This window comes from Corvus brachyrhynchos, unplaced genomic scaffold, assembly GCF_000691975.1.
Source record: "Corvus brachyrhynchos isolate BGI_N302 unplaced genomic scaffold, ASM69197v1 scaffold103, whole genome shotgun sequence".
In the NCBI taxonomy this organism is placed as follows: domain Eukaryota; kingdom Metazoa; phylum Chordata; class Aves; order Passeriformes; family Corvidae; genus Corvus; species Corvus brachyrhynchos.
The window spans coordinates 2,823,327-2,837,295 of record NW_008237436.1 but is presented as its reverse complement, the minus strand read 5'-3'; the positions used below and the strand labels follow the sequence as shown (position 1 = coordinate 2,837,295).

The following is a 13,969-nucleotide window of genomic DNA, read 5'->3' as shown; positions in this document are numbered from 1 at the left end:
ATTATTGGTTTAAAGCAGTGGTTCCCTAGCTGGGGTCGGCAAGGTCGTGGCCTGCAGGATAATTTTAAGTGTATAGTGTGTCCAATTATGATTTTGGTGACAAGGATGCATCCACAAACATTTTGGGTTCTTCCTAGTGATCCAAAAAGCTTTTAAAATTTTGGATTAGAATGCAGCTTTGCCCAAATATCTTATTAAAAAGATGCCGGAGGTTTGTGCCAATAAGGTCAAGAAGTTGTCTGAAAGTGGAGCTGGTCAGTTCTTTAGAACCAAAGTTGAATACCAGATGATTATATATATGTACTTTTTGGCTTTAGTATAGATTAACAATGCCTTATATCATTCTACAGGAGTTTAATATTCTTTTGAATGTAAAAAGGCAATGTAACACAAAGATGGCCATGGTTGTTAATGGCTTTTATTAGCTGGGAGCTATAAAATCATCCTAGTACTCTGTTAGTGCTGGAATAATAATTTACCAAGACAATTACCACATGGTGGAACTTTTTTTCTGCTCTAATTCAGTGTTATTAATAATGAATAAAATTGCAATTTTCTCAGGTTGCTAGGGGCAGTGGGGAATTATTTCAATGAATATTTCAGCACATTAGTTTAATCATAGTTCCACAAAATTCAAGTGGGCAATATTTTATACTTTTAAGTTCAGTCTGCTAAGGGACCATAGTCATTAAATTGCAAACTACTGAGGTCCATTCTATGATTTACAAGCCTTGTTAAAAACACTGTAAAAGAAAGCAAGCTGTGCCATTAATACTTGTAATTTGATGCTGCATTTGTTAATGGGTTCGGTGTGATTAATGTTTTTAGCAGCAGGCAGAACATTTTGAGACAGGCAGTGCTGGGGTTTATAATACATAAATGCATGTAAAGAAAGGCTAGAATATTGTGAGTTTTAGTGATACATGTTTTTACAAGAATGTATTCCTGAAATGGGAAAGCAGCAGTGAAATTATACTATAATGTATGTAAATACAGTTCAAGCTGTGGTAGGTGCTGATGTTTGTGTTCTTTATTTTCCAGCCAACTGCATGACTTCTGGCGCTTGGATTACTGGGAAGATGATTTGCGCCGGCGGAGGCGATTTGTTCGCAATGCTTTTGGGTCTACTCATGCTGATGCTCTCCTAAAAGCCGCTGTGGAATATGGTCAGTATCAACTCAGCTTAAAAATATAGCTCATGATGCTTTCTTGATGTCCATGAATGCCTGAGAATCATGTCCCTTCTTTTTCAAGGACAGTGCTGAGAATTCCTAGGACAACATATTCTTAGAAAAAGAATTCTTTCAATTCTTACACTTTAATGAACCAGAAGACTTGAGCTTGTGAGCTGTTAAATTCCCTGATCCCGAAGGGATTCACATTATACTTCTTTAGCATTCCCAAATGCTAGTTTTGAGACACTGGTAAAAGCAACTGAACTTGTCTCTCTGGAGTGACTGAATGAAATAGGTCATCAAACTAATGTGTCATAATAGTTCCATTGGAGATATTTTGTGAATAAGGAATTTTAAAATATCAGAAATTTTATCCTAGTATGCATAATTTCAGCCAAAAGTAATTTTTCTGCAAATCATGAAATTCATAACAACTTGTTAGCAATAATAATTTTTAAGGATAACTTGTGATTTGAATAGTAAACTGAAGACATAGAAGCTTCAGTCTTAGAAACTGAAGAATTAGATGATGTTTGATTTTCATGGAGATGTAGCTGCAGTATAAAAGAGAAATGAGGAGCATGCTTGCAAATTCCTTTGTAACATATAAAAGGTTCATATGTTTGCGACTTCTGTACAGCAGACTGAACCTGAATACACCAAAATCTAAAGTGAATTTATTTCTCAGGTTTAAGCTGGGATACCGCTCTAGCATATCAAAGACAGGAGTTTTTTAAAGAATATTGTGATGGGTTTCTGTTCTTTTTTTTTTTTTTTTTATCTGTAATGGTGAAAAGAAAATACTGTGGTTCTTTAGCATTTAGGAGTAAAAAATTGAAGTAATCATTCACAAAGCAAGTTGAACCTTTCATCTGATGTTTAACCAAAGGCTAATGTTGCCAAAAGTTCCAAATGTGATAGATATAAAGCTAACTCTGTATGACCTACACTTTTCACCAACTTTGCGGTTGTTGAGGCAAATATCTGGGATCCAAACAAGGTTAGACATATGAATTAATATCTCTGTGTGCAGTTATACTAGCAAGTGTAACTTAATCCTTACTTAAAGGTGAAGGCTATCATGTGCAAGACTTCAAGTCATAAACTGTCCTTAAGCTGGGTTAAGAAAGCCATTTCCCCCATTAGTATAGGGTATTTCATATTTGACAAAGGGTTATTTTCTCCACATTCTTTCAAAAGATCAAGATAGAGATATTATGAGAGTGAGGTACAAAACTTTGCTAATTGCCGTGTTGCTTTTGAAAGGCAAATAATCACCAAAACCATGGACTTTATATGTATATAACACCTGTTAGTGCATTCAACATACAGTAAAATTAAAACTCAGATGTCTACACAGATGGTGCACACCAAACTTAGTGGTCACATAAAAATTAACAACAGGCTGAAGTTTTCAGAATTTCAAAAAAATTCTAGCTTTTCATATATGTATTAAAATTAACATGGAATTTTAAACCATCATGCACTAAAGTATTCATGGATTCTATCTAGATGTATTTACTTTTCAGAGGCTTAAACCTTTCAGTTTTAATACTGAAACTTTTAGCTGACCTTTCTCTGTAAGAAAACATCCTTAACACTGATGTTATTTTATGCCTCTTGATGTTACTAATGAGTTGAATAATTTATGAGGTTGTCATGTGAAAAGGATTTGGTGCAGTTTGATGTACTTCTAGCCTCTGGTGTTGGAATGTGATTAATAAAGAGCTAGAGGCAGATTTTTTTTTTTTCTAAAGGGCTTAACATTTATTGTAGTTGGTTTTTTTACTGGCTTTGTTTTGATAATTTTGTTTGGAACGGTTTGATGGTAAAATGCCCCTAGCTTCCAAAACTGAACATGACATCACACTACAGAAAGAATTTAAAGCATTAAAGAAAACTATCAAACTGCATAGTTTTCCAAAGGATTTTATTTCCTGATCTCAGATAGTTTGTTTGTGAGAAATAAAGTATTCACCAAAGCAAAATTTTTTGGGCTTTTGTTTCAACTTTTCATCTTGACTGATACCTCTAGCACAAGTAAAGCTGTTTTGAGCATCAGTAAAAGAATGGAAACATCCTACAAGTGTTTGTTATCTACACTGACTGTCCGTTATCATTTAGGATTCTGTGCATAAATATTGCAATGGAGGAATGTTTAGTCAAAGCCTAAGTCAGCAAGCTCCTCAGTGTCTACGATCAAAGGCATCAACTTAAATAAGTCTGATCAGGCATTGCAGAAGAGGGCAGCCAGTTTCAGCTGAACAAAAATCACAGAGCAAAGATGACAAAATTAATCAGTCATTTCTTTGGCAGTAAGTAATAAGATATGCTGAGGATTGCAGATGAGAGAATTATCAGATTCCTTGGAGATGTGCCAGCTTAACACCTGATTTATCTGAGCTTGTGCACCCATCAAGATATAACCTTGATAGATAAAAAAGTGCTTTACAGCTACTCTAGTATTAAATCATATTTGATGTTGGATGTATGGATACTGTAATTATATTTATATTTACAGTCATTAAGGAAGAGTGTTGGAAATGAAAACTATGTCTATGATCTATATGTTTGTTTTAGAGAAGTGAAAGCAGATGTTAAATTCTACCTTGAAGGCCTAAAAAGAGAAGTGTTAATTTTAGACAATAGTGACTACTTCCTGTAGGAAACATTCAATGTTATCTACTACTGGGAAAAAGTATTCTCTCAAAAAATTTCTGCCACAATGAAGTTTAGATTTAACTACAGTCTGTTAGTCACTTCTGGTATGCATGTTTGGATCTCCATGTTTCATAAAGTATAATATGCATGCGTATATGTATGTGTATGTGCATATGTGTACATATGAATATATGTTCAAAGTACCTGACAAGTAAAAAATATTGCAATGGGAAATTATAACATATTTTTATGCTAATATAAAACTGTGTGAAAAACTATGACATATTCCTATGGCTATATACTTAGCTGTCCTTTGAGACTGCATCTCAGTCCTAGCAGCATTTACAGGAGATTGTCTAGAGAATTTTTCCTTCTGGTTAGTCTCCTCCATTTCTAAGATTTTGATATTAGGCACTGGATTTGTTTGTAATCTGTTAAAATTACTTTCATATCCAGATTTAAAATGCAAACATAATTAGTTCAGCATTGTATCTGCTGTGCCCTTTTGTTTTAGTTAAATTCTTACTTGATTCAAAATACAGGTTCATTTCTCCCTTTTGTGTAGTTGGAGGGATGCTACTTACTGCAGTATTGAAGTGCAAGCTGTAATAGAATTTGAATTGCCTGGAACTTTCAGTAGAGTTTTAATTTTATAATGTCAATAACTTAAACAGTTCTTATTCTAAGTTTAGATGGAATTTCAATGTAAATAAGTAAATTGTTACTGAAAAGAAAGAAAGAAGAAAGAAAAGATTATATAAATGATTATACACCCTACTTTTCTTCTCCAAATTCTACTATGATAGATACGTGAAATATGCAGATATGACCCAATTCACAGAGATTCTGTACATGTGGTGAAAGAACTGTCTCTTCTAGTTAATCACCTTAGCAGTTTACAGTCATTGGAGATTAGCATAGATAAGACACTACTATACCACCCTGCTAGTGAGACAGAATACTGGTCCACAAAGGTCAACTTAAGAATAAAACAGTTACTTTATTAAGATTTGGTCCTTCAGCCTTTAAAAACTGTGGCCCACAAACAACTTGTACATAGAGGGAGTACAAGAAAGGCCACATTTTCTAGTCTACACTGGAGTAAATGAGCATGAACTCAGTGCCCACATTCTAAACATATGTGTGTGTAAGCTGGTCAAATATATCTAGGGTATATGCTCAAGAATATTTAGCCTGCTAAGCTGATTAGTGTGACAGTTCCTAAATGCTTAGAATGAAAAAGAAAAGAAAAAGAAAAAAAAAGAAAAATACCTTCATAATGTAATATGTTCAGGTTTTGAAACAAAGCCACAGATATGTCTTAAATGTGCGATACAGCCGCATATGGCTTTTGAACTTGCATATGTGTGGATATCTAATTAGCAACCTTGCTTCAAGGGCAGTTCTAGCTGAAGCAGGCTGTGTATGGCTCCTTCTGGCACTTGTCATTAGTGCTCTAAGTTTCACCAAATACTGTGTTTGCTCATCACTAGAAATAAATTTTCATTACACAAACACACTTTAGAAGCATCAGGTTTGGAAATCTGGAATGATCTAATCTGAAATCTGTTTTCATGAGAGCAGATGAATTTTGATGGACCTTCAGAGAATGGCAAGAAGGACTCCTTCAGGCTGCTGAAGGACCAGAGTATTTAGCTTCAAGCAAGCACTGCTGTAGAAGCAAGGCTGTGTGGGTTCCTGCTATGAAAATGAGGGTCTGAAATCCATGAGAACTCATTCTCAAACAAGGGACTGTCTTCAGAATGGGGCATCTGGTTGTCTCAGAGACCCTAAAGGAAGATTCAATTCTTTCAGGGTCCTCAATGTTAGAGAAATACCCCAAGATGAAATTTCAGAAACTCTAGCTCTAGAGCAACCCCACAGTGCTGAAAAGTCCAAAGCAGTTGATTTCCACAGCTCCTGAGTTCCATCTCATGAACTGCTGGGCTCCCTGCCTTCTGCAGACAGTTTTAGAACAAGATAGAGGGAGGTGTGTCCAGAGAAATTGGTAAGAATGTACGCACCAAATGTTCTAGAAAGATAGGCCAGTGTTTTGCAAACAAACTTACCTGACCTTTTCAATTGATAAGACATTTGAAGAAATCAGAATGTCCCATGAACTGGAGATGCTCAATTTCATCATCTCTGTCCAGAAGCTTTGCTGTAAAATCAGTGCCTTATTCTAGGAAGTCTGAATGTGCACCTAAAAGCTACTCTTCATTTCCATCCCACATTTCAGGTTCTATACTTTGATATGTTAGGTTGTTGACACTAATGACATTGCTAAAAACGTAAAGGTGTCTTTTGTTGGTGAAAATACTATCATTTTTGCAACAAATTCAAGACTGCCTGTCAAAGTTACTGTATAAATCATATATATCTAAAAGAGTTGATTTACCTTTTTCTCAGCTTCATAAAGTTCTCAGATGTCATTATCCTATACCTTATCTTTTTTTCTGTGCATGTTGAAAATGCCCTGTGTGTTTCCGGAACAGTTTCAACAACACTGATTTCCGAACCAACCGTAAGAAAACGTATTTTTTTCAGTAACTGATTCAAAACTGAAAGCAAGTTGAAGACAACTGATAGTGAATCATTACTTATCAGAGTTTTGCTAGCAGGCCAACTAGGGGCATAAAACCCAGTTACTTTCCTAGGTGTATCGACAGTGAAAGCATTGCATATGTACCATGTGAGAGATTAAAGATCAAATTATGCTTTCACTTTTGTCTATGAAATATTGCTTTTTTATATCTGTATGAATAGTTTTGTTGTCAAGGTTGAGTTTTATAGATCCTTTTGTTTGGCTCTTTTACATTTACTTTTACTTCTAAAATGATCCAGACATCTTCTGGTTGCCAGTAACAGGATAAAAGGCAACAGGAACAAACTAGTTTTTACTGTCGTGGTGGTCAAACAATGGACAGATTGTCCAGAGATGTTGTGTGGTCTCCATCCTTGGAAATACTGAAAACCAAAAAGTATTTATACACAACTATGTGGCCCCCTTGAGTCTTCTCTCCTCAAGACAAAGAAAGACTATCTACAGAATATCTGGATCGATTTAGTAGTAAATGTAAAAGAATATCTTTGTCTCTCTTCTACTGGGGAGCCCAGAACTGGATGCAGAAATCCAGGTGTGACCTCACCAAGGCTTAGCAGAGGAGAAGGATTACCTTCCCCAATCTACTGGCAATACTCTGCCTCATGCAGACCAGGATAACATTCCCCATTGTGTGAACCCAAAGTGCAGAGAATATTTCTCTGCCTGTTTTGAAGAATTTTACCCCCCTGAACAACACAGCTTTTGACCTCTGTCCGTGGAAAAAACTGCCTACTCTTAGAGAAGAACTAGAAACACATGTAAATTAGGTGATAGACAACTATGTAAGATTGTCACAGGGTGAAAAATTTAGAGGTTTTGGGTTTGTTAATGTAATAAATAGATAAAAACAAAAAACATCAAAATGGAGGATTGCTGTTGTTCTCCAAACCTTCTTCTTTGACTACTCCATATTCTGCAGCAAAAGTAGTTTGGGATGATTGGACAAAGAATTCCGCAGTTCCTGGCTGTATTACTAAATAATTGGTAGAAAAGTAAAAATAATGTACATTTTTAGTAACCATTGGTTGATTTACCTTTAAAAGGGCCGTTTAATCTTGATAATGGGGCTTTCTCCTGCCTTCTCTGCTTTGTGCTATGTCTGGATCACGCTAGTGACTCTTTTTCTCTGATAAGACTTAATAAACAACTATCTAGAAGCAGCGAAGGCTGAGAGTCCCACTTGTCTCTGGAACTCCTAGCAAGGACTTCAAAGATCTCTCCCACCAGGAGAGGCATAATTATGGCACAAACAGTGTCACCGCATTGCTGCAAGGGCACACTGCCAGCTCATGTTCAGCCTGGTGTCCCTCAGGAGCCCCAGCTCCATTTTCGCAGAGCTGCTTTCCAGCTGGGTGACTCTCAGCATGTCCTTGGGCTTGTTCCTCCCCAGAAGCAGGACTTAGCACTTCTTGTTGAACTTCATGAGGTTCCTGTCAGCCCACTTCTCCAGTCTGCTGAGGTCCCTCTGGCATATCAGTCACTCCTCCCAGTTTCTTGTCATGTGCAAACTTGCTGAGGGAACTTTGCCTCATCATTAATGAAGATGGGAGCAGGTATAAAATGCTTCTAATATCAATTTACTCATGTTCAGTATAATAGTTATTACTACTGAAATTGAGTTTTTTGTGGCTGCATACACCAGGACAATATTTTTGTCTTTTTTTTCCCCCTTAGTTAACACACTATCCTGAAAATAAGTCACACACACCCCCACAATATAGTAAAATATGTTGCTCTGGGAAAATAGAGTGTGATCCTTATCTAAGATAATTTCCCAAAGTGGTATTTTTTAAGTAATGCCTTAAGTAAGAATACATAAGAGCAACTGAAGAACGAAAGCCCTTTACAAAAAAGAAACCTTGTTCCCTCACCCCATTCATGCACACTTAATTTTAGTCTGTAAGTAAACACAAGATGACCATTAATTGTAAGCAGTTTTAAGAAATAGAACTGACTTTATGGGCAGAAAAACACACATACACGATGTTCAGTGGTGAGCATTTTTGAACATATATACAGTCATTAAATTAACCCATACCAATGCTTCTATGTGCCAAGTCCTCTTTGCTCTTCAGTCTTAATGGCGTCATGCTGCCATGTGAGACAAGCATGTGAACATTTCTGCTTCAATTGAAGCACCTAAAATGATACTTCTCCTATTACAAAACTTCCTTTCAGTACATGAACTAACTTCCACATTGATTGTGAAATCTCTGGTGTACTCTGAATGAGTTTATATCTGAACCGTGTGCCTGAAGGAGTCACAATAATCTGTCTTTTTTTTAAGCACAACAATTTAAGATTTCCATCTATGGCCTTATAATTGTAGCCCAACAGTGCCATCCACTGCTTCTCCAAATAAACTTCCAAATATTTCATCCTCACAGGATTTTAGGGACAATATTACATGATAATTACATCCTCTTAATATTTTATATGGTAATTGCAAGACACAGTTTTGTCTAAAGAAAGTCTAGAAAAAAGCTTACGTTAGGTACTAATAGAAGGATCTGCAAAGCAAAATCTTAATAGTGATAATAATCTAATCTAAAATACTAGATTTAACTTGGTCTTCTTTATAACATTTGCCACCCCACTCCCCCAATCATAAATATGTTCTCATTAAATATATCTACTGTTATGGTGATCCTTTTTCTTATAGCCCTGTAATGTAATGAAAGGCACCTTCTAGATGTAAATGGTAATGGAATTTGCTTAGGTACAGTACTGAACACTGCTGTGTTGAGTTGTACTGAGCACTCAGTGTCTGAGTTTCTGGTCTCTGACTAGGTCATGGAAATGAGTTGCAATTGCATCCTATCAGTACTTTGCAGTCTAAATATCTTCTGCCTGTTGTATGTTATTTCTAGCATAGGAATTTTTATTGCAGCTTTATAATGGTTTAGGTGCAGTCATTTTTTTCTAATTATTTCCTCAACTCTTGAATGTCGGAATCTCTCTCTTGACTCAAATTCAAGTTTTTCACAGAGCTAAGTAGGATATGAAAACTTTTCTCTCAAAACCTCCATGCTGGGTTTCAAATGCCTTTCCTCTGAGATCTTTAGGTTATCTGGCATGACCTGGGTTTTAGCTGCTGTTATAGGTCTGAGCTAATAGACTTCACTGCAGAACTTGCTGACTTTTTACCAGCAGTTAACATAACTACCTCTTTCTTCATCTGAAAGTATATGACCCCAGAATGTTTTTGAAGTAATGAAATTGGCCTGCTAAACCATTCCTAAGATCTGAAAATTGCAACCATTGTCAGTCTTAGAATTCTAGCTGCATTTTTCTCCCTTCTACAGTTAAATTTTCGTGTAGAAAGAATGCACAATATCTGTCTGTTCTGCCAAATGAAAGTAAATTATTTACTAAACCCAGTAAATTGCTATGATGGGAAATGTTTTCAAACCCTTGTGAACAATGTATTTGTTCTGTTTATTCATTTCTATACCTATTTGACAAAGAAATAGAAGTTCTTGACCCATGAATATTCAGTGAATCTCACAGAAACATTTCAGAAGAATATTCTGTCAGTGAAAGTCTAATAATAGTCCTTCAGAGTCCTTCAAAGCTGAGTGAATGTAGGTCTTGGGACTCAGGTTTTAACACGTGCTTTTCTAATCTCCTATTTTCTGTGCTTTAAAACTCTGTATTAAGGAGTAACAGCACTTTAAAATAATCTTCTTTGGCCATAGTTAAAACCACAAAATATTCCTTTTCTAAATTTTCTCCACTCTTCTTATTCTTGATATCTTCTTCACTGCAGGATTCCATTCTCCACTTTGTATGTAAGTGGAAATATATATCATTTGTGTTTTCTGAAGACTTGGCTAGGACAGCATGCCAAGCACATGGCTGGAATGGAGGGACATTATTTCAACAGTGCTCCAACCTTTGCAGCCTATAATTAGGAGATCATACCGTGGATTTAAAAAGATTTTACTGTCACGCTCCTTCTGACAGTCAATAGGAGACATGACAGGCTTTCAGGCAATGGGCTCAGGTTTTTGTGAGCCTCTGGGCTACCTGCAAGGGTTAAATCAACAGAAGAAGATTATGGGAATCTCTTCAGTATAGGTGATTCCCTGTCTTTCCAGAAAAGGAAACGGGTATGTATAGGTTTTGAAAATAAAGGAATTCACTTTCAGAGACAATATATATTTTAAGATGCCTAAGTATTTTTACTCATGTTTTTACATTGCAATACTTAACATTTATCACATAAAATCTATTTCTATTATATCACATGAGAATTCTTGTAGACACTTTATGTAAAGAATAAGATTTGTATACAAGAAACGAAGATTTAAGTATATGTGCAATGGCTATTCCATATCCTTACAAGCAGAGGAATTCTTCAATGCCAATTATTTTGTGTGTTTCATTATTTTATAGTGTTAACTAAGAAATACACACAAAAAGTACCAGTGTAACGAAATAAACTGGATTTTCTTGTGAGTTTCAGTGTGATGCAAGTTACAGGCAGGGATGAGGAAGCACCTTGTGAAAGAACTGTATCAAATACATTTTATGGAAAAGTTCTCGAATACACTACTAACCAGCATGATAAGGAAAACCCCATGTTAAGAATTCTATCAGCCAGTATCTTATGCATGTTTCCAGTTGTTTAATTTTCTTTTTCATATCATGTGCATTACATCATGACATGACTTTTTTCTTATCCTTACAGTGTGCCTAAAGAGTACATCTCCTAATGTGCTTGTGTAACACCCTGAACACCATCTACAATAGATATACTTTCACAGCTGAAAGAACTGTGCATAATACTCAAAAAAGTGGTTTTCTAGTGTCTCTTTTGCTGTATAGCACGAATCATTCAATCCTATGCCCTTAAAAAGCTGATCACATTGTCTAAATAGCATCTCAGCTCTCATCTAAATGGAAAATAATGTTGCTAGTGCTCTCAAATTTAACATAAGCATAGAAATTTTGCAAGTATCTCTGCAGTTGCATGCAAGATTTGTGGTTTCTTGTAATATTTGTGAAGCAGAATGAAAGAAGTCACAAACCCCACATGGCAGCTTAATGGAAGGTGAAATAAAATACTTGTCTCCTTTTTTCTTTACTGCTTACTGATGCTAAGATTTTTGTGGGTTAGCTCTCCTTAATACACACTCAGGCCTTCTACCTGGGACAGTGATTGCTGTTCACCCATTTCAATTACCTCATTGAGCCGTTTTAGTGATAGACCCTCAGAATCTGCTTTATCTCTGATGTCTTGTGTACTCTTCCACTTTTCATCTGCTGGTTTGCATGAAAAAAGATGTTCTATAACTGCGGATATTTTTGTTTAAAATAAAAATTTTAAAATAAGTGGTAATTCTGAAAAAATAAAAAAAACAACAAACAAACACAAAAAGTGTAGAGTAAAATTCTGTTCCAAATCAAGGAAGTAGCAAAGCTTTGATTTTCATTTGATAAAAAATTGCTATCTGGGTAGATAACTTTGATAGGTAACTACTATTGCTAGATAATTTCTAGCTTGGAGGAGCTTATGTATTTACAAAAGCCTGGCCCAAACAGAAGTGCTTTCTGCTGCTACTAGAGTGTAGTCCCTTAGCAGCTCTAGGATTTAAACACAAATATCCCAATGTTAGAGCCATGATGAAGCATATCCTGTGGGTCCTGCCCTTTGTCTGGTGTTCCTATAGGCATTGATCTATGCTGAAATAGAAGCAATTCTTCTCACCAGTTACTTTAGCTGCTGACATGAAAATATGTAAACCAGTTCTGAAGATGTGGTGATCTACTTGAGGATAAAATTGAATTTGTACAGATAAAAACCACAGTGCAGCACACTGAACCAGTAGGAACTGTACAGCAAAAGGCTGCACAAAGTAAATCTAGAAAGTAAATCTAGATGTTCTAATGACATTTTTATATTGACAAATTTATTATTTATATATAACATTGACAGTCCTTTTAAGAAACTTTATGTTAGGTGACATTATGTCACGTTTAGGAGATTTTGTCTGTGTAAAGACTGCCTAAGATGGTTCTTCTGTGTGTCTCAGAAGAGAAGAGTTTCACTTGAAAAGATTGCCATTCCAGAAAGATAAAGTAATTTCAGATGTGTTGGCAAATGGGTCTCTCAAAGCACTGATCATGAGCTGTTGAGGCTGTCTTCTGTAAATAAGTAGTCTTGATAGAAATTAAAATGGTTACATAACTACTGGAATTACAATAGCTACTATAAAAAAAACTTTAAACTTACTTCCTACACCTTCATTACCTGCACTAAAAAATGAACTTTTTAGCTGTCCTATTATGTCTGTGTACAATGGCTGTTTCCAAAGAGCCAATGCTTTTGGATCTGAGACCAAAATTTAAGTGATGAGGGGCAAAATTGCCTTCTAGTAAAGACATCATCACTCATGGTCACAGAAAGGGAGAATTCTAAAAATTGCAGATGTGTAGTATGCATTTTCTTTTTAAAACTATTTAGGTTTGGACCAGTCCCATGGTTCGGAGACTCTAATTCTTAAATGTTAGGTAAGGGTTAGAAATGCTGGGGTAGAATACCCTGGTTTGGTGTTTATTATTATTAATATTATTATCATTATTTCTATTTTTATTTTTATTTTTTATTATTATGTTTGGTGGAAATTAACAGTTTGGGAGGTAAGATCACATTTCATAGAATCACAGAATGGCTTGAGTAGAAAGGGATCTTAAAGATAACGTTGTTCCAAACCCCCATCATAGAGAGGGTTGCCGCTTTTTTTTCATGGAATTTCATGAAATGCCATGCCATTTCTTACATGTCACTACATTATCAAGTGTTTGTATTTCCAAAGAGCATTTCATTTCTTTCCAGGGCTTTATCATTGCTAGCCTTTTCAATTAGAATTTTTTTCTTGTGAACAGGAAGCAAAATGAAGGCCAGCTTATGTCTGATGCAATTCCTCAGTATGGAGTGTGCCAGTTTAGAAGTCTGACAACACTGATCCTGGCTTTAGGGTCTGCAAGCAGATAGTCAGAATATGTTTTTTCCTGGAGAATGTGTGCTTAGGAACTACTCTAAAACTTTCCAGACATAATCCAGGCCGGAATGTTAAGACGTGACATAGACATATTTTTCACTTTTATGTCATCTTAAAAAGGTTTTATCAGACGCTATGTCAAAAGCATAGAGTGCCTTCTTTAGCAAATTTATTTCATTATTTCATTATCATATCATACATATTGAAATTCAATCACCTTTTGTTGCTTGGCTTATTAATTAAATTTTTCTATTGGAATAGTTTGGGTACCCTTTTCAGTGGCCTGTCTTAAGGAACCTTTGCTTACATGTGAATATTTTGAATTAAGGATAAGTGAAATTCCTTTTTGCTGTCAAAACCAAATTGTGAAAACACATTGCATGGCTTTGAAAATCAGTACACTCTATTAGCAGACCTGTCAATATAAAAAGTGCATTCCATTTCCACCTCTTGCTCTAATAACCTTTTCTGTGTTACTCAGAGGCAGCTCACATAATCAGAGTATATTGTCAGCTTACTGG

The 13,969-nt window shown here is 35.7% G+C and overlaps 1 protein-coding gene across 9 annotated transcripts in view; it reads left to right on the top strand.

Annotated features, from left to right (window-relative positions):
• NBEA (neurobeachin) overlaps positions 1-13,969 on the top strand; it is a 388,857-nt gene that overhangs the window by 203,245 nt on the left and 171,643 nt on the right. For all 9 annotated transcript variants that reach the window (XM_017731325.1, XM_017731319.1, XM_017731324.1 and 6 more), the window contains one exon: positions 1,042-1,166. In XM_017731325.1, the coding sequence (XP_017586814.1) occupies positions 1,042-1,166 (125 nt within the window). The remainder of the gene's footprint in view (positions 1-1,041; positions 1,167-13,969) is intronic.